Below are 23562 nucleotides of genomic sequence, written 5' to 3'. Positions count from 1 at the left end.
GCAATGTCCGTACTGTGAGATGCCTAAGACAGAGCTACAGGGAGACCTGTCCTCACAGTGGCAGACCACGTGTAACAACACCTGCACAGGATCGGTATGTCCGAACATCACACCTGCGGGACAGGTACAGGATGGCAACAACAACTGCCCGAGTTACACCAGGAACGCACAATCCCTCCATCAGTGCTCAGACTGTCCACAATAGGCTGAGAAAGGCTGGACTGAGGGCTTGTAGGCCTGTTGTAAGGCAGGTCCTCACCAGACATCACCGGCAACAACGTCACCTATGGGCACAAACCCACCATCGCAGGACCAGACAGGAATTGCAAAAAGTGCTCTTCACGGTTTTGGCTCACCAGGGGTGATGGTCAGATTCACATTTATCATCGAAGGAATGAGCGTAACACCGAGACCTGTACTCTGGATCGGGATCGATTTGGCGGTGGAGGGTCTATCATAGTCTGGGGAGGTGTGTCACAGCATCATCGGACTGAGCTTGTTGTCATTGCTGCGCGTTACAGGGAAGACATCCTCCTCCCTCATGTGGTACCCTTCCTGCAGGCTCATCCTGACATGACCCTCCAGCATGACAATGCCACCAGCCATACTGCTCGTTCTGTGCGTGATTTCTTACAAGAGAGGAATGTCAGTGTTCTGCCATGGCCAGCGAAGAGCCCTGATCTCAATCCCATTGAGCACATATGGGACCTGTTGGATCGGAGGGTGAGGGCTAGAGCCATTCCCTGCAGAAATGTCCGGGAACTTGCAGGTGCCTTGGTGGAAGAGTGGGGTAACATCTCACAGCAAGAACTGGCAAATCTGGTGCAGTCCATGAGAAGGAGATGCACCGCAGGACTTAATGCAGCTGGTGGCCACACCAGATACTGACTGTTCCTTTTGATTTTGACCCCCCCTTTGTTCAGGGACACATTATTCCATTTCTGTTAGTCACATGTCTGTGGAATTTGTTCAGTTTATGTCTCAGTTGTTGAATACAAATATTTACACGTTAAGTTTGCTGAAAATAAACGCAGTTGACAGTGAGAGGACGTTTCTTTTTTTGCTGAGTTTAGAATGTTCTATGGATGGTCTTAAACTGCAGTAATTTATGTCTGACATTATATGAACATGACTAGGCATTCTAACATATCTGTGTCCATTCATCATCAATAGCATTTCCCAGGTCTTCCTCACATTTATGCTTTACATGTTTTGTGTCATCGGGAAAAGCCTCTATTAGCCATTGATACAATTTGGAAATCAACTTTGGAGGTTTTTCAGACTGTCTTAAAATACCATCTGTCTTTTCCAGTTTTTGCTGGACAGAGACAATAAAGTGTTGTATCTGCAAAAATTCACCTCAGGTCTGTCACAGACCTGGCTGCCTGACTCTGCTGAGACCCCTGTCACCATCTGATCCTCCTAAAATGAGGCATGACAAAGAATGACCTTGGTGTACATTTATACAGTTGAAGTCGGATGTTTACATAGACCTTAGCCAAATCCATTTAAACTCAGTTTTTCACAATTCCTGACATTTAAGCCTAGTAAGAATGCCCTGTCTTAGGTCAGTTAGGATCACCAGTTTATTTTAAGAATGTGAAATGTCAGAATAATAGTAGAGAGAATGATTTATTTCAGCTTTTATTTCTTTCCTCACATTCCCAGTGGGTCAGAACTTGACATACACTCAATTAGTATTTGGTAGCATTACCTTTAATTGATTTAACTTGGGTCAAACGTTTCGGGTAGCCTTCCACAAGTTTCCCACAATAAGATGGGTGAATTTTGTCACATTCCTCCTGACAGAGCTGGTGTAACTGAGTCAGGTTTGTAGGCCTCCTTGCTCGAACCCGCTTTTCCAGTTCTGCCCACAAATGTTCTATAGGATTGAGGTCAGGGCTTTGTGATGGCTACTCCAATACCTGGACTTTGTTGTCCTTAAGCCATTTTGCCACAACTTTGGAAGTATGCTTGGGGTCATTGTCCATTTGGAAGACCCATTTGCGACCAAGCTGTAACTTCCTGACTGATGTCTTGAGATGTTGCTTGAATATATCCACATAATTTTTTGTTCCTCATGCTGCCATCTATTTTGTGAAGTGCGCCAGTACCTCCTGCAGCAAAGCACCCCCACAACATGATGCTGCCACCCCCATGCTTCACGGTTGGGATGGTGTTCTTCGGCTTGCAAGCCTCCCCTTTGTCCTCCAAACATAACGATGGTCATTATGGAAAAACAGTTCTATTTTTGTTTCATCAGACCAGAGGACATTTGTGGAGTGGTTGAAAAATGAGTTTTAATGACTCCAACCTAAGTGAATGTAAACTTCCGACTTCAACTGTACATTATATTATCATTGTATTACCATTATATTATATTATCATTATATTACCATTGTTCCCAGATCACAGGCTGTAGCTTAAATTTTTAGCTGCTGTCCTATAGCTACTGTAGGTCTACCCAGCGATACAAAATGGAACTTTGTATCATTCACTGAATATACTGCAAAATTCACCTGAGCTCCATAGACTGGTCTTCCCTGGCTGTTTGACCCTGCTGGGACCCCTGTCACCATCTAATCCTGCTAAGACATGATGAGCATAGTGTTGTGTACTGACTACACTAGAGGGCTGCATTCCCGCTGGATGCCTGCGGATCCCAACAGAGATCATTGCGTTTGCGGTCTGCATTTTTCATGCTGCGGGCGGCATCTGAGGTCAGACAGACAACTTTGGGACTCAAATATTTTTGTTGTCCCATGGATTATTTTGAAACAGTCCTCTTTCTGCTTTGTATGCGTCAGCCTACCTATTGTATTAAAGCACGTGTTCTTCTCATTATTCACACACTCAGAATTCACTGCTTCAACTTCAGTAGCCTACATCCTTGTTGGGCGTGTCGTCTCATTGAAATAAAGTAGGCTGCCTACTTGGGCAGAGAATCACATTTCAGTTAACTTGAATATGAAATTAACTGAAATATGATTAGACTGTGGTTTACTACAGTGTCTGTAAATAAATATTGATAATGAAAAGAAGTGGAGGGAGCTCCACCAAAGTGAGTCGAAGTGCAATTAAAAAATGTAATCATCATTGAAAAGGAAATGGCTAGGTTAGGCTACTATGGTGAGCAGGTATTGCGCCTTTTTTTTTCAGTAGATATGGATTACCCATTTATTTGTCTCTCCCTGCAAATCATCCTTCTAAAAGGTAGGTTATATCCTATAGGACTATGCAAAACGTCGCTGTCATCATTATTGCTGCTTCCTGTTTAGATTTTTCTATTTTTTTTTTCTATTACTTTATTTAACCAGGTAGGCCAGTTGAGAACAAGTTCTCATTTACAACTGCGAACTGGCCAAGATAAAGTTGTTCAGTAGCCATACCTGCGAGATCATGTGCACGTGGGGTCTCAATTAGAGTAGGCTATAGCCTATGTATACATAGGCGGTGAAGCATGGGGCAGTTATCTTTCCAAGGAAATGTACTTCCTAAAAAGGCCTATGATTAGGCTATAGTTTACTACATTGCCTAGAAATAGGCCAAAATATTGATCACCCATATTTCTCAGTCTGAAAATCTTCCCACTCATAAAGGGTAGGCTATACAAATAGCTCAAGCGAAAGTGCAAGTCTCTGCAACTCTGCTCTCTTCAAACTACATCTAGCATAATGGCTGATATAATTTTACCTCTTTTTTAAGTTATTTATGCGCATTTGATATTGCCTATATGGCGGCAAATTCTTTGGACCACGGCTAGCACGTGAGCTGCATCACATACGCTTGTAATAACATTGCGGGTGCGGGCGGGAGCGGGTGCGGGCGGGAGCGGGTGCGGGTGGGAGTGGGTGCGGGCGGGAGCGGGTGCGGGTGCGGGCGGGAGCGGGTGCGGGCGGGAGCGGGTGCGGGTGCGGGCGGGTGCGGGAGGGAGCGGGTGCGGGTGCGGGTGCGGGCGGGAGCGGGTGCGGGTGCGGGCGGGAGTGGGTGCGGGTGCGGGCGGGAGTGGGTGCGGGCGGGCGGGTGCGGGTGGGAGCGGGATAAAAAAAAATGTTCAGCGCAGATCTCTACTGTGCACCATGACAGTAAAGCCTGTAATGTTAGAGCTGTTTAGTACTGTGTCAGTGTGAAAAGTAAGGAATTAGCCAGGGAAACTGACAGATTAATAACGTTACATTGGCATACTGACTAATAAAACTCACATTGCACTGAAAAACGTCATAATATCAATCTTCAATCATTTGGCCGATGGTTTCATTGTTTGATTCAAGTCTAGTTTGATTGAGGCAAAAATAATAGCTAACGTTAGCCAACTTTTGGCCAGCTCTCTCTCTAACGGTACATCAACTGGCGAAAGCTCATTTACTTCTGAACTGTGGAAAGACAAAGGCTACAAAACAAACAAACAACTGCTGTTAGATAGTAATAATAGCCACCTCATATCGACAGATGTGTGTGGTAGTTAATCACTATGTAGCTTATTCATTCACCTCAGTCGAGAGGGGATGAAACATTAGCTAACGTTACATGTCAGTCACAATACTAGCTCATCACTGGGAATAAACACTAGTTTCATTTTTGTTCTTCTGTTCAACAGCAGTTACCTTGCCAGCTACATCAGCCAACTAAAGAGTAGCCAGTTTTTGTTCTGCTTCCTTTTACAACTCTGTGAAAGAGCACAACAGTACACACAGAACTATTCTCAACTCTCCCGCGCTGGTCCAGCCAGCCTTCCAGAAGCTTTACCTTCACACAGCCTGCCAGTGGTGTCCCGTGGTCCTAAATCTAGTCAGAACAAACTCTGCAAACAGCCTTCCCAACTGCTCAGAGGCGTCCACATGGTCCTAAAGTACACCGTTGCCATGTTTTGTATCACATTCCAATGATCAAACTGGGACAAAAATGCTATTTTAGAATGTGGCAGGGACATATCCCCCCTGTCCCCATTGAAAGTTGCACCCCTGCTGTAGAGTAGCATTCATCATGTTATGTTTGCTGTTCTTACCTTGGCAAAACCTCAGAAACATGTCTGACATGACTGATTGCCCATAAAGTTAATCTATTTGCTTATGAGGGATTCCTAACATGCTCTGAAAGGTACTAGGGAAGATCGGGAAATAGGCCTTGACTGTGTTGGTGAAAAGATGCTATTCCTTCCATCCGATACACACACACACGCGCACAGACACACACACACACACAGACTGAAGGAATGACTAACAACCATACACACTGAGGATAGCTAGGTATAATCTCCTTATTCTGAGTAACTAACCTCAATCTCCATTTCTCTCTCCCTTCCCTCTCTCTCGCCCTCTCCCTTCCCTCCCTTCCCCTCCCTCTCTCTTTCTCTCTCTCTCTCCCTTCCTTCCCTCGCTCTCTCTCTCACTCCCCATTCCTCCTTATTTCCGAGTAGCTAACCTCAGCCGACCAGAACCTCTCTCTCTCTCTTTCCCTGCCTCTCTCCCCCTCTCTCCCCATTTCTCCTTATTCTAATTAGCTAACCTGAGTTGACCTGGAACCTCCAGTTTACACACTTGTCCGCATATGGTCTGTAGAGGCCTTACATAATAGCACCAGCCCCCCTCCCATTGCTTTCCCACTTTCCTTTTTTTTCTCCTTCGCTCCTTCTTAATCTGACTGCCCTCTTTCTCTCTGCACGTCGCTTCATGTATAATGTATATTGACATGGCCCAGCATGAACCTTTGGGTGAATTAGTCACTTGCCAGTGTGTGTGTGTGTGTGTGTGTGTGTGTGTGTGTGTGTGTGTGTGTGTGTGTGTGTGTGTGTGTGTGTGTGTGTGTGTGTGTGTGTGTGTGTGTGTGTGTGTGTGTGTGTTTACCTCATATTGCCTCTTGTTTGATGCCTTGTCCACGTAATGATACATTTTTTCATGCCGTTTCTCAGACGTAGTACATAGAAGTCCATTGTTTTGTTCCAGTCTGGTATAGCCTCTAGTTAGGTGTGCTTGCTGAATGGAAAGCACAGCTTCAGAACCTGTTCATAAATCAATTCAAATCAAAGTTTATTTGTCACGTGCGCCAAATACAACAGTGAAATGCTTACTTACAGGCTCTAACCAATAGTGCAAAAAAGGTATTAGGTGAACAGTAGGTAAGTAAAGAAGTAAAACAACAGTAAAAAGACAGGCTATATACAGTAGCAAGGCTATAAAAGTATGTTTTCGCCCACAGGACTGCCACTGATTGGATGTTTTTTGTTTGTCACGCCATACTCAGTAAACCCTAGACGTGTGTGAAAAGCCTAGGAGGCCCGGCCGTCTCTGAGATACTGGAACCGTTGTGCCTGGCACCGACGATCATACCACGCTCAAAGTCGCTTAGGTCACTAGTTTTGCCCATTGTGACGTTCAGTCGAACTTTAACCTAATGCCTCGGTGTCTGTCTGCCTGCTTTATATGTCAAGTCACGGCCACGTGACTCACTGTCTATAAGAGCAAACCATTTTGGTGAACCAGGTGTTGTACCTATAGCCTACTATACTACTATACTACTATACTAGCCCACTATAAGAAGTTCACACCGACAAACCACCTCAAAATAGGTCATTATAACTAACACATAGCCTCTGAAAACCCTATTATGACCATTTATACTACTACCACTACTACTACTACTACTACCACTACTACCACTACTACTACTACTACTACCACTACTACCACTACCACTACTGCCACTACCACTGCTACTAATGCTACTACTATTACTACTATTTCACAACCATAAATACTTCAAGACTAGCAAGCACACCACATTTACTTCAGTAAATGTCATTTTCTAGTTGGAATAACATGATACTGATGTGGTTATAGGAATTATAGTATAAATAATAACAGCTAAATAACATGTTGACTGATACAGTAACAATGATAAGGCCATCATGTGCATAATCAAGGAGAATTCAAGGTAGGTCTGTCTAGCAGGCACATGTTTTCAAGGTAACCAGGGACCCCTCTCTCGCCCTTTGCCTGTGTTTGGACACCTGTAGTTTGAGGTCATCTCCAAACAGTGTGTATAAGGACAGTGACCCAGGTCGCTATCACTGTAGTCCGACACAGGTAGGCTAAACATAGTTAACCAGGGGGGCGTATTCTTTACGCCGATTCTGTTGTGAAACGTTTCTTAAGCACTGCAGACCCCATGGTGAACCACAGTGAGGAATGAGAAAGCGGGATACAGGATTATGCATTATATCTAATCTTGTTATCCTTAGATGCCTGCATCCAATTGTGGTTATCAAATCAATTTCTGAGAAGACTGTTGAGTTCAATGGAAGACTAAAATAAGCACATAATACGCAACCATCACATTATTATGTTGTCTGCCTACATCAAGGTTAGGGACAAATAATTTCTTGGAAATTCAATTACTGACTATGAACAGATTGGAAAAGTAACCTATTCTTGACTGGTGATTCAATGCAATGCATTATTGAATTGAATGAGATGAGATTGTATAGATCCCTGACTCTGTTCTCTACCATAGTTTAGCAACTGGGATTGTATAAATATTATTCCTATCCACATCTGAGTGTAATCGTATGCTTCCACCAGACGTTTTCCTTGGCTACGAGAACTCATCTCATCTGAGAACAGTGCAGGAAGGAAATGTGTAAAAAGATAACACACATGTACTGTACTCTAAATGGTCTAGAAGAGTGTAGCTTACACTAGATAAACAAGATAGGATCAGAGCAAATTTAATGTCCCCAAGGATGGAAATTGTCTAGGACACATCATGAATTATTCTGTATGTAAATATGCTGTCCATAGACATAACATCATATACAGATCATACAATATATATATATAGTGTACATTGCCCATTGATAATGAATCTACTGACACACACTATACAATACACATAGATGGCCTTGATGATAATAACATAATGTTGGCTTGCTTTTTTTTGTGCCCTTCCAGCTCCAATATATCCTGTCACTAAACATTCAGGAGCATTAGTGTATTTCCTCGGGGAGGGCAGACATGGGACAGAGAGAGAGTGAGGGGGGGGTGAGAGAGAGAAGGGTGTGTGAGAGAGAGAACGAGAGGCACAGAGAGAGGGGTGACTGGCTGTATGGTGTGTTTTCGTGCTTCTGACCACGTAGGACTACTAAAACCTTGTTTGCTCCCATTTTCTCCATCTGTGCATTCCTTCATACCATTACATGTTTTCTTGTAACATACATAACATATATGTAATAAAGTGTATTCCTTCATACCATTACATGTTTTCATGTAACATACATAACATATATGTAATAAAGTGTATTCCTTCATACCATTACATGTTTTCATGTAACATACATAACATATATGTAATAAAGTGTATTCCTTCATACCATTACATGTTTTCATGTAACATACATAACATATATGTAATAAAGTGCAGTCCTTCATGCCATTACATGTTTTCATATAACATATACTGTACATAAAGTATAAATAAATTAATAACAAATAGCAGTTCTGCTGCCTGTAAATGTATTATATATACGTAAGTATTATACATGCTTGTGTACTTTTTATGAAAGTGAATTCCATGAAAGTGAATTCATGGAAGGAAGGATTATAGGCTGCTTAACAACACAAAGTAGCTTAGTTGTGAAAGTTCAGCTAAGTTCAGCAATTTCTTTGGGAAATATTTTCTGATTTTATTGTACAGATAGAGGATGACAGTGAGGAAAGATGGAAAGAGGTTGTGTCAAAGGGCTGTAAGCTGGATTCAAACCTATAGCGACACCATAGACATAGTAAATGTACATTTGTTCCCCTCCAATTCATATGTCCTACACATGTACTAAATTCTTATGTACTATACATGTCAGCCTGGCCTATCAGAAAAGATGTGACATAGTAAATTTAAATTTGTGTCACGCTGGTGTAAAGGTTTTGGAGACAGATGCAGGAATACATCATCTGGGTTTTTAATACACCAAAACAAACACGTATACAAAACACTGGGATGTACCCAAACATAAGAGCAAGGGTCAACCTTTAAGAACGACACGGGACGAGACCCATAATACACAAAACAGGCTGAGACAATGCATAGGTACTCACACGACCAACGGACATGGGAACAATAATCGACAGACCAATGGGGAAACAAAGGGCACATTTATGCTAACACAATCAGTGAGGAATTGGAACCAGCTGTGCGTAATGACAGTTCTGTGCATCCTAGAAGGCCGGTGGCGTCGACCTCTGTAACTGGTGAACAGACTGAGCAGCAGTACCGGGAGGATTCTTGACAATTTCTTCCCTTCCAATTAGTATGATATGTTATGTTGGGCATGGTTACATAACAAAGAAGGTTATTTAAAGGGATAGTTTACCCAAATTACAAAATTTCATGTTGGTTTCCTTATCCTGTAAGGAGTCTAGACAGGAAATGACAGAAATCCATGCTTTGGTTTTATTTCCCTGCCACCATTTTCCAAATGCTAATGTTTTAGCATTAGTGGCACTTTTTCATTCTGCATTTTTCGTGCATCATGTCTAAGTCATCTGAATCTATTTCAAATGTACACACCGATCGGGCCATGATCGCCAACATAATCTCTCTACCCTTGGGCAAGACCCTGACGTGGGCAACGGCGGTGTGGGAACAGCAGCCACCATCCTGCAGCTCCATATTAGCCTTCACTGTCGAGCTGCGATGTTGGCGGATGAGAAGCGTCCAGCCGACTGTTTAACATCCGTCAAGTGGCCAGACCAGTGACTGACTTCGCCATTGAGTTACGCACACTCTCCGCCGAGAGTGGGTGGAATACAGAGGAAATAGTCATCGCTTTCCACCAGGGGTTGTCTAACTCGATCAAGGATGAACCGGCCTCTCGGGAACTGGGAGAGGACCTTGAGTCCCTGATAACGCTGGAAATCAGGATCAACAACCAACTCCGAGAACGCGTGAGACACCCCAGTATCCCGGTTTCCTGAGCACCCCAAGCCCCCCAAACCCAGCATTGAGGAGCCTATGCAGCTGGGACTCACACGTCTGAGCCCACAGGAGCGTGACAGGCTCATGCGCAAAGACTGTGGAGGTCTCGGCCATCTCCATGCTACCTGCCCAGAGCTGACGGGAAATGCCAATGCTCGCCAGGACAGGGGGAGACCGTGACGCTTTCAGTTACCTGCCGGTTACCAAGTCACCGTCTGTTACTACCCGCAACCCTCCACTAAGACAACCATCAGCACCAGATTCAAGCCTTTGTGGACACCGAGGCCGTCAAAACATTCATTGTTCAAGACTTCACCAGAGAGTTACAGATCCACTGCGTGAAATGTCCCATCCCTCTGCAGATTCAAGCCCTCGATGGACGCCCCATTTGCTCCAGTCAGGTGGAATATCAGACCAAGCCCATTCTACTGCAGGTTGGGGTGACCCACTCTGAGACTCTTAGTTTTCTGTTGATCGCTGCTTCCGAGAACCCCCTTATCCTAGGGTAGCCCTGGCTAGCGCTACATAACACACTAGTTTCCTGGTCCACGGGACACCTACTAGACTGAGGTAAAGACTGCAAGAAAAAATGTTTAAGACCCCTACCAAGAGCCTCGCTGTGTCCTCCTACATCCCTTGAAGACCAAGACTTTTCCGTTCTCCCTCCAGAATACTTCGACCTCTGGCCGCCGCCCTTTCCCCTCATTGTCCTTACGGCTGTGCCATAGAACTCCTACCCATCGTCACACCTCCCCGGGGTTGTTTGTACTCCCCCTCGACCGCTGAAGATGCAGTAATGAACAATTACATCCGGGAGTTGCTGGAGGCAGGTTTCATTCGCCCCTCTACATCCCCTGCTGGTGCAAGCTTCTTCTTTGTGGGAAAGAAGAATGGAGGCCTGCATCCCTGCATCGATTACAGAGGGCTGAACCATATTACGATCAAGAATTGTTACCCCCAGCCCCTGATGTCCTCTGCATTGGGGTTGGTCTAAGGGGCCCAATTCTTCACCAAACTGGACCTCTGCCATGCTTACAATCTGGTGAGAATCAGGGATATGATTGGAATACTGCCTTAAACACCCCTAGTGGCCACTGAGTATTTAGTCACGCCCTTTGGATTATCAAACTCACTGGCAGTCTTTCAAGCATTGGTCAATGACACCCTGAGGGATATGTTGAATTGCTTTGTCTTTGTTTACCTCGATGACATCTTGATCTCCCCCAAGACCCTTCCGGAACACACATACTGCATGTCCGCCAAGTCCTGAGATGCTTCCCTCAGAATCAACTTTATGTCAAGATAGAGAAGTGTGAGTTCCACATATCCATGGTTTCCTTCCTGAGTCAGATTATGTTTATCGCAGGCATCCAAATGGACCCCATAAATATTGAGGTGGTTGCCAACTGACCCCGTTTTTGCTGGACCCCCGAGGCTGACAGGGCATTCATGGAGCTCAAGGGATGTTTCACCTCTAGATCCATCCTCGTTCATCCTGATCTGACTCCTACCTTTGTGGTGGAGGTGGACACCTCATACCCCGGAGCAGGGGCAGTCCTTTCACAGCGGCACGAGGAGGACAAGAAACTGCACCCATGCGCCTTTCTCTTCGAGCGGTTCTCGCAGGCAGAATGCAACTACAATGTAGGCAACCGGGAGCTCTTGGCAGTTAAGTGGGCTCTTGAGGGGTGGAGAAACCAGTTGGAGGGGGCACCTCATCCTTTCGTGATCTAGATGGACCATAAGATCTTCGTCTCCATTCAAGAAGCCAAGAGGTTGAACGCTCGCAAGGCTAGATGGGCTCTGTTTTTTAACAGGTTCAATTTCAAACTAGCCTATTGCCCGGGATCCAAGAATCAGAAGGCAGACGTCCTGTCCCGCCAACACGATGTCTCTAATGAGGAGAGGGTCCTCAAGCCCATCATCCACAACTCACGCATTCTGGCCCCTGTGATATGGAGTATTGAGACCACTGTCCGACAAGCCCAGACCCGAGAACCTGACCCCGGCAGGGGGACCCACTAACAGACTTTATGTTCCGCGCTCAGCCCAGGTCCCGATTACTACAATGGTGATACTCTAAATTAACTGGACATCCAGAGGTTAATTGAACACTTGAGATCCTGAGGCGGAAATTCTGGTGGCCCAACATGATGGAGGATGTGAGATCCTTTGTTGAGGCCTGTTCCATCTGGGCCCAAAGCACGTCTTCACCTCAGCGACCGGCTGGGTTTCTCCAACCTCTGCTCGTCCCCAGCCGGCCCTGGTCTGGAGACTTTGTCACATTGTTACCTCCATCTCAAGGCCTTACCACTATCCTGGTGGTCGTTCATCGGTTCTCCAAAGCAGCCCATTTCATCGCCTTACCCAAGTTGCCCTCAGAAAAAAAAGACTGCTGATATCATGGTTATCCATACACTGACTTCCCCAGGACATTGTCTCAGATCCTGGGCCCTAGTTTGTCGTACGTGAATCAGGCCTTCATGGTCAAATTTCTGCAAATAAACCACTACTAAAGGACACCAATAATAATAAGAGACTTTCTTAGGCCAAGAAACACGAGCAATGGACATTAGACTGGTGGAAATCTGTCCTTTTGTCTGATGAGTCCAAATTTGAGATTTTTAGTTACAACCGCCATGTCTTTGTGAGAGACGCAGAGTAGGTAAACAGATGATCTCTGCAGGTGTGATGGTGTGGGGGTGCTTTGCTGGCGACACTGTGATTCATTTAGAATTCAAGGCACAATTAACCAGCATGGCTACCACAGCATTCTGCAGCAATACGCCATCCCATCTTCGCTTAGTGGGACTATCATTTGTTTTTCAACAGGACAATGACCCAACACACCTCTGGGCTGTGCAAGGGCTATTTGACCATGCAGGAGAGTGATGGAGTGCTGCATCAGATGACCGGGCCTCCACAATCCTCTGACCTCAACCAAATTGAGATGGTTTGGGATGAGTTGGACCACAGAGTGAAGGAAAAGCAGCCAGCAAGTGCTCAGCATATTTGGGAACTCCTTCAAGACTGTTGGAAAAGCATTCCAGGTGAAGCTGGTTGAGAGAAGGCCAAGAGTATGCAAAGCTGTCTCAAAGCAAAGGGTGGCTACTTTGAAGAAAATTAAATATATTTTGATTTACTTAACACTTTTTGGTAACTAAATTATTCCATATGTGTTATTTCATAGTAGTTTGTAGAAACAATATAGAAAGTAGTAAAAATAAAGAAAAACCCTTGAGTGAGGAGTGTCCAAACTTTTGACGTGTACTGTATGTATTATACATGCTTGTGTACTTTTTATGAAAGTGAATTCCATGAAAGTGAATTCATGGAAGGAAGGATTATAGGCTGCTTAACAACACAAAGTAGCTTAGTTGTGAAAGTTCAGCTAAGTTCAGCAATTTCTATTTTCTGATTTTATTGTACAGATAGAGGATGACAGTGAGGAAAGATGGAAAGAGGTTGTGTCAAAGGGCTGTAAGCTGGATTCAAACCTATAGCGACACCATAGACATAGTAAATGTACATTTGTTCCCCTCAAATTCATATGTGCTACACATGTACTAAATTCTTATGTACTATACATGTCAGCCTGGCCTATCAGAAAAGACGTGACATAGTAAATGTACATTTGTGTCACACTGGTGTAAATGATTTGGAGACAGATGCAGGAATACATCATCTGGGTTTTTAATACACCCAAAACAAACACGTATACAAAACACTGGGATGTACCCAAACAAAAGAGCAAGGGTCAACCTTTAAGAATGACACGGGACGAGACCCATAATTCACAACACACAAAACACGCAGCACAGGCTGAGACAATGCATAGGCACTCATACGACCAACGGACATGGGTACAATAAACGACAGACCAATGGGGAAACAAAGGGCACATTTATGCTAACACAATCAGTGAGGAATTGGAACCAGGTGTGCGTAATGACACAGTTCTGTGCATCCCAGAAGGCCGGTGGTGTCGACCTCTGTAACTGGTGAACAGACTGAGCAGCAGTACCGGGAGGATTCTTGACAATTTCTTCCCTTCCAATTAGTATGATATGTTATGTTGGGCATGGTTACATAACAAAGAAGGTTACTTAAAGGGATAGTTTACCCAAATTACAAAATGACATGTTGGTTTCCTTATCCTGTAAGCAGTCTAGACAGGGAATGACAGAAATCCATGCTTTGGTTTTATTTCCCTGGCACCATTTTCCAAATGCTAATGTTTTAGCATTAGTGGCACAAATTCCATTCATGTCATGGTACCGATATGATTTTTTTGTGCATCATGTCTAAATCATCTGAATGTATATCAAAGTCACTTATAGATGATTTGAACATGATGGGCAAAAAATGATAATATCGGTACTATGTACTAAATGCTTATGTACTATACATGTCAGCCTGACCTCTCAGAATAGATGTAATTAGTATGATATGTTGTGTTTGGTATGGCTGCCTATGTCAGTTGGCTTCCTCAGTAGGTAGGCTTGCTTCTTCAGGATCGGTGTTCCTTCCACGGGACGGTTGAGCTAATGTAGGCTAATGCGATTAGCATGAGGTTGTAAGTAACAAGAACATTTCCCAGGACATAGACATATCTCATATTGGCAGAAAGTTATTGTTAATATAACTGCGCTGAACAGTAGCTATTACAGTGAAAGAATGCCATGCTATTGTTTGAGGAGAGTGCACAACTTTGAACATGAAAAGTTATTAATTAACAAATTAGGCACATTTGGGCAGTCTTGATACAAAATTCTGAACTGAAATGCAATGGTTCATTGGATCAGTCTAAAACTTTGCCCATGCACTTCTGCCATCTAGTGGCCAAAATCTAAATTGCAGCTGGGCTAGAATAATACATTATGGCCCAGGTGCAATTTTTTTCTCTTGCATTTCAAAAATGATGGTACAAAAAATACTAAACGGTTGTCTTTTTTCTTTGTATTATCTTTTACCAGATCTATTGTGTTATATTCTCCTACATTCCTTTCACATTTCCACGAAATTCAAAGTGTTCCCTTTCAAATGCTACCTAGAATATGCATGTCCTTGCTTCGGGGCCTGAACTACAGGCAGTTAGATTTGGGTATGTCATTTTAGGCGAAAATGTAGAAAAAGGGGCCTATGTTGCCTTTGGTCCAATTCAATAATCACCTTTCAGACTAGCCAGCCTAATGGGATTGGTGATCCCAAGACATGAAGATTATAGACAGCATTGGAAATCTGTTATAACCCGAATTTAACCCATTTTACATGCTCTGTTATTATTATTATTATCATCAATATTATGTGTTGTTCTGTGTTTACTGTTTACTGTATCTGTATTGTGTGTGTACTGTATATAGACATGTGTATATTCCTCTGTCTACATTCTGTCTGTATATTCTGTCTGTATATTCTGTCTGTATATTCTGTCTGTATATTTGCTCTCCCTAATATTTAAATGCCTGTACTAATATGTATATATTTCTTAATTCCATTCCTTTACTTTTAGATTTGTGCGTATTGTTGTGAATTGTTAGATATTACTGCACTGTTGGAACTAGGAACACAAACATTTCACTACACCCGCAATAACATCTACTAAATATGTGTATGTGACCAATACCATTTGATTTGACTTGACTTAAATTCTGGCAAAAGGTCAAATTCCTGGTATGTGTAAAAGTAAACTCCATTCATAATATAAACTGTACAAATAAATAACAAATAGTAATTGAACTTTTGCTTTAAACATATCTGTACATATTCTGTATATTTTGGTCATTTATCCAGATAGACTCACAGTCAGTGCATTAACTAAGGTAGGCAAGACAACTACATTCACAGTCAGTGCATTAACTAAGGTAGGCAAGACAACTACATTCACAGTCAGTGCATTAACTAAGGTAGGCAAGACAACTACATTCACAGTCAGTGCATTCAACTAAGGTAGCCAAGACAATCACATTTACAGTCAGTGAATTCAACTAAGGTAGCCAAGACAATCACATTTACAGTCAGTGAATTCAACTAAGGTAGCCAAGACAACTACATTCACAGTCAGTGAATTCAACTAAGGTAGCCAAGACAACTACATTCACAGTCAGTGAATTCAACTAAGGTAGCCAAGACAATCACATTTACAGTCAGTGAATTCAACTAAGGTAGCCAAGACAACTACATGCACAGTCAGTGAATTCAACTAAGGTAGCCAAGACAACTACATTCACAGTCAGTGAATTCAACTAAGGTAGCCAAGACAACTACATCCACAGTCAGTGAATTCAACTAAGGTAGCCAAGACAACTACATTCACAGTCAGTGAATTCAACTAAGGTAGCCAAGACAACTACATTCACAGTCAGTGAATTCAACTAAGGTAGCCAAGACAACTACATTCACAGTCAGTGAATTCAACTAAGGTAGCCAAGACAACTACATCCACAGTCAGTGAATTCAACTAAGGTAGCCAAGACAACTACATTCACAGTCAGTGAATTCAACTAAGGTAGCCAAGACAACTACATCCACAGTCAGTGAATTCAACTAAGGTAGCCAAGACAACTACATTCACAGTCAGTGAATTCAACTAAGGTAGCCAAGACAACTACATTCACAGTCAGTGAATTCAACTAAGGTAGCCAAGACAACTACATTTACAGTCAGTGAATTCAACTAAGGTAGCCAAGACAACTACATTCACAGTCAGTGATTCAACTAAGGTAGCCAAGACAACAACATTCACAGTCAGTGAATTCAACTAAGGTAGCCAAGACAACTACATTCACAGTCAGTGAATTCAACTAAGGTAGCCAAGACAACTACATTCACAGTCAGTGAATTCAACTAAGGTAGCCAAGACAACTACATTCACAGTCAGTGAATTCAACTAAGGTAGCCAAGACAACTACATTCACAGTCAGTGAATTCAACTAAGGTAGCCAAGACAATCACATTTACAGTCAGTGAATTCAACTAAGGTAGCCAAGACAATCACATTTACAGTCAGTGAATTCAACTAAGGTAGCCAAGACAATCACATTTACAGTCAGTGAATTCAACTAAGGTAGCCAAGACAACTACATTCACAGTCAGTGAATTCAACTAAGGTAGCCAAGACAACTACATCCACAGTCAGTGAATTCAACTAAGGTAGCCAAGACAACTACATTCACAGTCAGTGAATTCAACTAAGGTAGCCAGGACAACTACATTCACAGTCAGTGAATTCAACTAAGGTAGCCAAGACAACTACATCCACAGTCAGTGAATTCAACTAAGGTAGCCAGGACAACTACATTCACAGTCAGTGAATTCAACTAAGGTAGCCAAGACAACTACATCCACAGTCAGTGAATTCAACTAAGGTAGCTAAGACAACTACATTCACAGTCAGTGAATTCAACTAAGGTAGCCAAGACAACTACATTCACAGTCAGTGAATTCAACTAAGGTAGCCAAGACAACTACATCCACAGTCAGTGAATTCAACTAAGGTAGCCAAGACAACTACATTCACAGTCTGTGAATTCAACTAAGGTAGCCAAGACAACTACATCCACAGTCAGTGAATTCAACTAAGGTAGCCAAGACAACTACATTCACAGTCAGTGAATTCAACTAAGGTAGCCAAGACAACTACATTCACAGTCAGTGAATTCAACTAAGGTAGCCAAGACAACTACATTTACAGTCAGTGAATTCAACTAAGGTAGCCAAGACAACTACATTCACAGTCAGTGAATTCAACTAAGGTAGCCAAGACAACAACATTCACAGTCAGTGAATTCAACTAAGGTAGCCAAGACAACTACATTCACAGTCAGTGAATTCAACTAAGGTAGCCAAGACAACTACATTCACAGTCAGTGAATTCAACTAAGGTAGCCAAGACAACTACATTCACAGTCAGTGAATTCAACTAAGGTAGCCAAGACAACTACATTCACAGTCAGTGAATTCAACTAAGGTAGCCAAGACAACTACATTCACAGTCAGTGAATTCAACTAAGGTAGCCAAGACAACTACATTCACAGTCAGTGAATTCAACTAAGGTAGCCAAGACAACTACATTCACAGTCAGTGAATTCAACTAAGGTAGCCAAGACAATCACATTTACAGTCAGTGAATTCAACTAAGGTAGCCAAGACAATCACATTTACAGTCAGTGAATTCAACTAAGGTAGCCAGGACAATCACATTTACAGTCAGTGAATTCAACTAAGGTAGCCAAGACAATCACATTTACAGTCAGTGAATTCAACTAAGGTAGCCAGGACAATCACATTTACAGTCAGTGAATTCAACTAAGGTAGCCAAGACAATCACATTTACAGTCAGTGAATTCAACTAAGGTAGCCAAGACAATCACATTTACAGTCAGTGAATTCAACTAAGGTAGCCAGGACAATCACATTTACAGTCAGTGAATTCAACTAAGGTAGCCAGGACAACTACATTCACAGTCAGTGAATTCAACTAAGGTAGCCAAGACAACTACATCCACAGTCAGTGAATTCAACTAAGGTAGCCAGGACAACTACATTCACAGTCAGTGAATTCAACTAAGGTAGCCAAGACAACTGCATTCACAGTCAGTGAATTCAACTAAGGTAGCCAGGACAACTACATTCACAGTCAGTGAATTCAACTAAGGTAGCCAGGACAACTACATTCACAGTCAGTGAATTCAACTAAGGTAGCCAAGACAACTACATTCACAGTCAGTGAATTCAACTAAGGTAGCCAGGACAACTACATTCACAGTCAGTGAATTCAACTAAGGTAGCCAAGACAACTACATTCACAGTCAGTGAATTCAACTAAGGTAGCCAAGACAACTACATTCACAGTCAGTGAATTCAACTAAGGTAGCCAGGACAACTACATTCACAGTCAGTGAATTCAACTAAGGTAGCCAGGACAACTACATTCACAGTCAGTGAATTCAACTAAGGTAGCCAAGACAACTACATTCACAGTCATTGCAAGAAAACGTTCCTCAATAAAGCAGATATCATTCAAATCGGTGCTAATAAGATATGCTCTGTGTATTACACATGGAGGTGAATTGTATGGATGGATGGATAAATGTTAAGTTCAGTTGAGCACTGAGTCAGTGGGCATCCCAGTTCAGGAGAGAGCTCTCAGGTCAATCAACATGAGGGATTGGAGGTGTATGAACAGACAGCATGAGACATCTGTATCTGTAAAACCAGAATCCAACCCATTCTGTCATACATGAAGGTATTTAAACACATTTTTTCAAAATAGGCATATTATCAGTCAATGTCTTGCAAATGGATATTTGGAGAGATGGTGGACTGGATTTGCAACTTATTTGGAGACATTAACATACAGTAATTTGATCAAAGATGTTGAAAAGAGAGAGAGAGAGAGAGAGCAAGAGAGAGGTGGATTGGGGTGAGAAAAATAGTATGTGACGCGTAGCAGCTGAATGCGGATAGGCTCGCCCTGCTGTGACTAAATGGGGCATTGGCTCGAGGCCGAAGGGGAGGCGGCTTTGCGTTCCATTGGTGGTGGTTCTATTCTATAGGCTGAGGACGCGGGTTCAGGCGAGGTGAGGAGACAAACCAAGTTGAACCTATACTGGGTGAAGAAACAAATATGAGAAGCGGCAGTGTTCGCTGAGCAGAAACAAGCGCGAAGCGAACTGGGAGAGACGCGCCCTATCATCCAATCTATTGAGCATATACAGTCTTTCTAATAACACTTTGGGGGAGATTCACATGAAGAAGAGGAACTTCACTAACAGGTAACCTCATCTCAAATGGAAAAGAAAATGTTGATTTATTATGTTATATAGAAATGTGACTAAAATGTGTTTTTTAGGAACATTTTATTGTGTGTGGTGCTGAACTAGTTATTTAAGATGGATGCGGAAAATATACAAAGTGTTTGATAAAGAAGTGTAGTCTAAAGTTAGGAGTAGGCACTATGCAGCATATCAAAACTAGATCAAGTTTATCGACTCCCTTTTTCGATTCTCAGTTATCCTGCGCATGCTACCGCGGTTCTCATCCGCCAGTGCAGTTTCTCGGGGACATCGGGTAAAATCATGCATAAATAAGTGCATGTACTGTAATGTTCCTCTCTGTAACGTTGCGTAACGCGAGGAAATGATGACACGCCTTGGGGCTGCCTTCTCAGTGGGTGCACTTAATTCAACATGTTCAGACTGTGTGTGGGAGCAAATAGTTGTTAAACGACTGTTGCTGTGAAAACTACAGTATTCAGCGTACTGTTGAATTGACAGAACGTTCACTGGATTCCATTACACAACCTATGTTATAGCCTATAGAAGCTTTATTATAGGCTTTAATTATAGGCGAGTGGGAAATCTCATCCCAATAAAGCATTCAGGAATGTATTGCATATATTGCGTATAGTCAACATAGAAATAATAGACTAGTATAGGATAGAATATTCTGCTCAACTTGCTGATATCCTTCTACCATGTCGCAAAATGGAATTGTCCTAGGGATGTTTTTCATAATGAGAAATATGTGCGTGTTAACCATCTATGTGCTTCTGTTCAGTACCCTGTACACTACAGGAATGTTTGGAGCTGTGACAGAATGATATAACATTGTGTTGAATTTACATAAGGTTTACTCAAATCTCACTAACCTCCTCGTTGCCTTTTCTCTCTCTGTCCACTAGATGGTGGCATTGCAACGTGAATCACAGCCACTCGGAGCCAGCGTCATTATCAAAACAACCAGAGAGTGTATTTCTTAAGTGAGCTATTAAACGAAACTCAAGCACACAATCTATGAGTTTGGCAATTACCCGATCACACCAGGGCTATCCAAGCATGAAATACCATACTAGACCCACCAGTAGCGTCCTCCAGGATTTGTCTGGTGGTCCCTCCCATCTGTTGGGACTGGAAGGCCTGGACCCGCGGCCTCTGAGCGAGGCAATGTCCTTCACTGACGAGGCGGTCTCCATCCTGACCTCCAGCAGCCAGCTAGCCCGTTCCCTCCTGGGCTGCACCTCTGCCCTGAAGCGGAAAGAAAGCCTAGCCACCACCGCTAACCATACTAACGCTAATGCTATCTCTAACAATGACGGTGAGGATGACTTTGACGATAGCAACAGTGCTCTGCGCCGCAAACGTGAGTTCACTCCCGACGAGAAGAAGGACGATGGCTACTGGGATAAGAGGAAGAAGAACAACGAGGCGGCGAAACGGTCGCGTGAGAAACGACGTGCCAATGACATGGTCCTGGAGACGAGGGTTCTGGGGTTGTTGGAGGAGAACGCCCGACTAAGGGCCGAACTCCTGGCCTTCAAGTTCCGCTTTGGCCTAGTCAAGGACACCTCCGACATAGCCATAATGCCACTGTCCGTGCCTCCACCCAAACATCTTGAACCGAGGTACTACCTACCCCACGATGATGGTTCCTACCCCCATAACACCCCCACCACCACCTCCCACCACCATCCCCACCACTCATCCTCATACGAGGTGAGGGGAACTGGGTTTCCAGCAAGGCGTGACGTGGGCAGTAGTATATCCGAGGACTCTGGTTTCTCCCCTGGAAGCTCCAACGTCGGCAGCCCTGTGTTCTTTGACGATGGACTAGGGGACCACAGCCGAACATCCCCCAGAACGGTAGAGGAACAGGGGCGTTATGAGCCTCGCGCCTCCCTGGAGGCAGAAGGACAGTACCACGGCAGGCAGGACTCTAGCCTACCACACAAACTCCGCTTCAAAACCCCCGGTGGAGGTAGCGAAGGTGGGGAGATACCAGCAAGGTCCCCTAATAGTAAACGCCCTTTCCCCGTAGCTACAGTCGGACCAAACATCCAGAGGAGCCAGGCTGGATGGTACAGTCATAGGGGAGAGGGCCAGGCTGCGTGGCCCAGTGAGGAGGCCCGTGCTGGGCATGATCAGCAGCACCACTACTCCCCCTCTGGAGGGTCTGCACACAGCCCCACCACTACCACAGACTCCCAGTATGTGGCGGAGAATGGCACCCTCAAATCCCAGCTCAGCTCTCTATCGCAGGAGGTGGCCCAGCTCAAGAAGCTGTTCTCTCAGCAGCTGCTCTCCAAACTGGTCTGAGGTCAGGTTGAACACACTCACAACCTCGCCTTAACACACATTTTTACATTTACATACAGAGAAGAGCAACAGAGAGAGAAAGGGGTATAGACTCAAAGAAAGTTACTTCACTTCAACCTGAACATTGACTTTCACAGTGTCTCAGCTGAACTTGACTCACAGGGCACAGCACTGCCCATTTTTATATGAACTAGGCAAGTCAGTTAAAAACAAATTCATATTTACAATGACGGCGGGTTACCTGCCTTATTCAGGGGCAGAACAACATTTTTTTTTTTTACCTTGTCAGCTCGGGGATTCGATCTAGCAACCTTTCGGTGACCGCTCTAACCACTAAGCTACCTGCCGCTCCATTGATCTCCAGCAAACAGCTACATCAAGTGTCAAGAAGCTTAGCGAACCATATGACAACCTGAAAACTACTTCAATAACACATTCTCCAGATACGACGATACAGTGGCCTTCACCACTATAAAAGCACACCAGCACAGGAACTACCCGTTACAATAGCAATCAGCAGTCAAAAGCAATACTTCAGGATACTCTGTTTGATTCATAGTACTGTAAAACAGCATTTATGGGTAACTTATATGATACACATTTTTGTATTTATATTTTGAGTCATTTAGCAGACACTCTTATCCAGGGCGACTTACAGTATGCGAGTGCATACATTTTCATACTTGTTCGTATGATATCTGAAATACTATTGTTTTTTTTGTACACTGATCTGGCCTGTTTCTTTGATAAAGTTTCCCATTCTTTCTTTAGAGACTTTAATTGAACAGGTCTTAACACACTGGATTACACTGGTAAACCTGAGTACATGCAGCGGTACACACACTGATTTGTGAACCCATTCCGTTTGTATTATTGCGTTACATGTCTGATTACCCTGCTGCTGTAGGACACGGTATCCAGATTCTATGTACATATTTTTTCATTTCAACTGTAAGTAATGTGATATACTGTACATGTACGTCAATAAATAAACAGTTTTTCCTAATCAGTGTTTTGTGTCTATGAGTTTCTGTTACGTGACTAATACACATTTATGATACTTTATTACCTGTGTCTTACACCGGTCGTCTCACGTCCACTATTCTCTTATTAATGCAGCGAGTCTGAAGTTACTAGTAGCTTCGTACACGTGGTTACGACCCCACACACTCCTATGAAGTGTTCTCGCAGCACATATCGAGTCGTCTCCAGTGAGTCATATGAGGGATCGAGATAGAGAGTAAAAAAGAAAACAGGATGTATTCCCGAACAAACCAATGTGTTTCTACTGTGCTAAAAGCATGAATTATAAAGGTCCACCAACACAAAATACATCACTAAACAGCTGATCTAAATGGATTCACAGTATACACAGACCACCTTTCCAACTGAAGTGTTTAAGTGCTTTACATTGTAATGGAGGGAAACATCCTCATCCACTATAAATATATGTAGTAGTCTACCCACCCAGCTCGTGTTTTCTGCATCAGTGATAGACTT

General features: G+C 43.3%; 1 protein-coding gene across 1 annotated transcript; it reads left to right on the top strand.

Moving 5' to 3' along the window:
• The first annotated feature begins 19479 nt into the window (after positions 1-19479).
• Positions 19480-23072, top strand: LOC109876287 (nuclear factor interleukin-3-regulated protein-like). The gene is made up of 2 exons (XM_031832505.1): positions 19480-19743; positions 20652-23072. The coding sequence occupies exon 2, from the start codon at positions 20764-20766 to the stop codon at positions 22060-22062; it is 1299 nt and encodes a 432-aa protein (XP_031688365.1). The 5' UTR covers positions 19480-19743; positions 20652-20763; the 3' UTR covers positions 22063-23072.
• The last annotated feature ends 490 nt before the right edge of the window (positions 23073-23562 follow it).

The sequence above is a fragment of the Oncorhynchus kisutch genome, linkage group LG1 (assembly GCF_002021735.2).
Source record: "Oncorhynchus kisutch isolate 150728-3 linkage group LG1, Okis_V2, whole genome shotgun sequence".
Lineage (NCBI taxonomy): Eukaryota > Metazoa > Chordata > Actinopteri > Salmoniformes > Salmonidae > Oncorhynchus > Oncorhynchus kisutch.
Note: the sequence above shows the minus strand (reverse complement) of the source record. Positions and strands in the feature narration are given on the sequence as shown.

What these genes read in the sequence shown, in the direction of transcription:
- LOC109876287 (XM_031832505.1), top strand. Translation starts at nt 20,764, where the DNA reads ATGAGTTTGGCAATTACCCGATCACACCAGGGCTATCCAAGCATGAAA.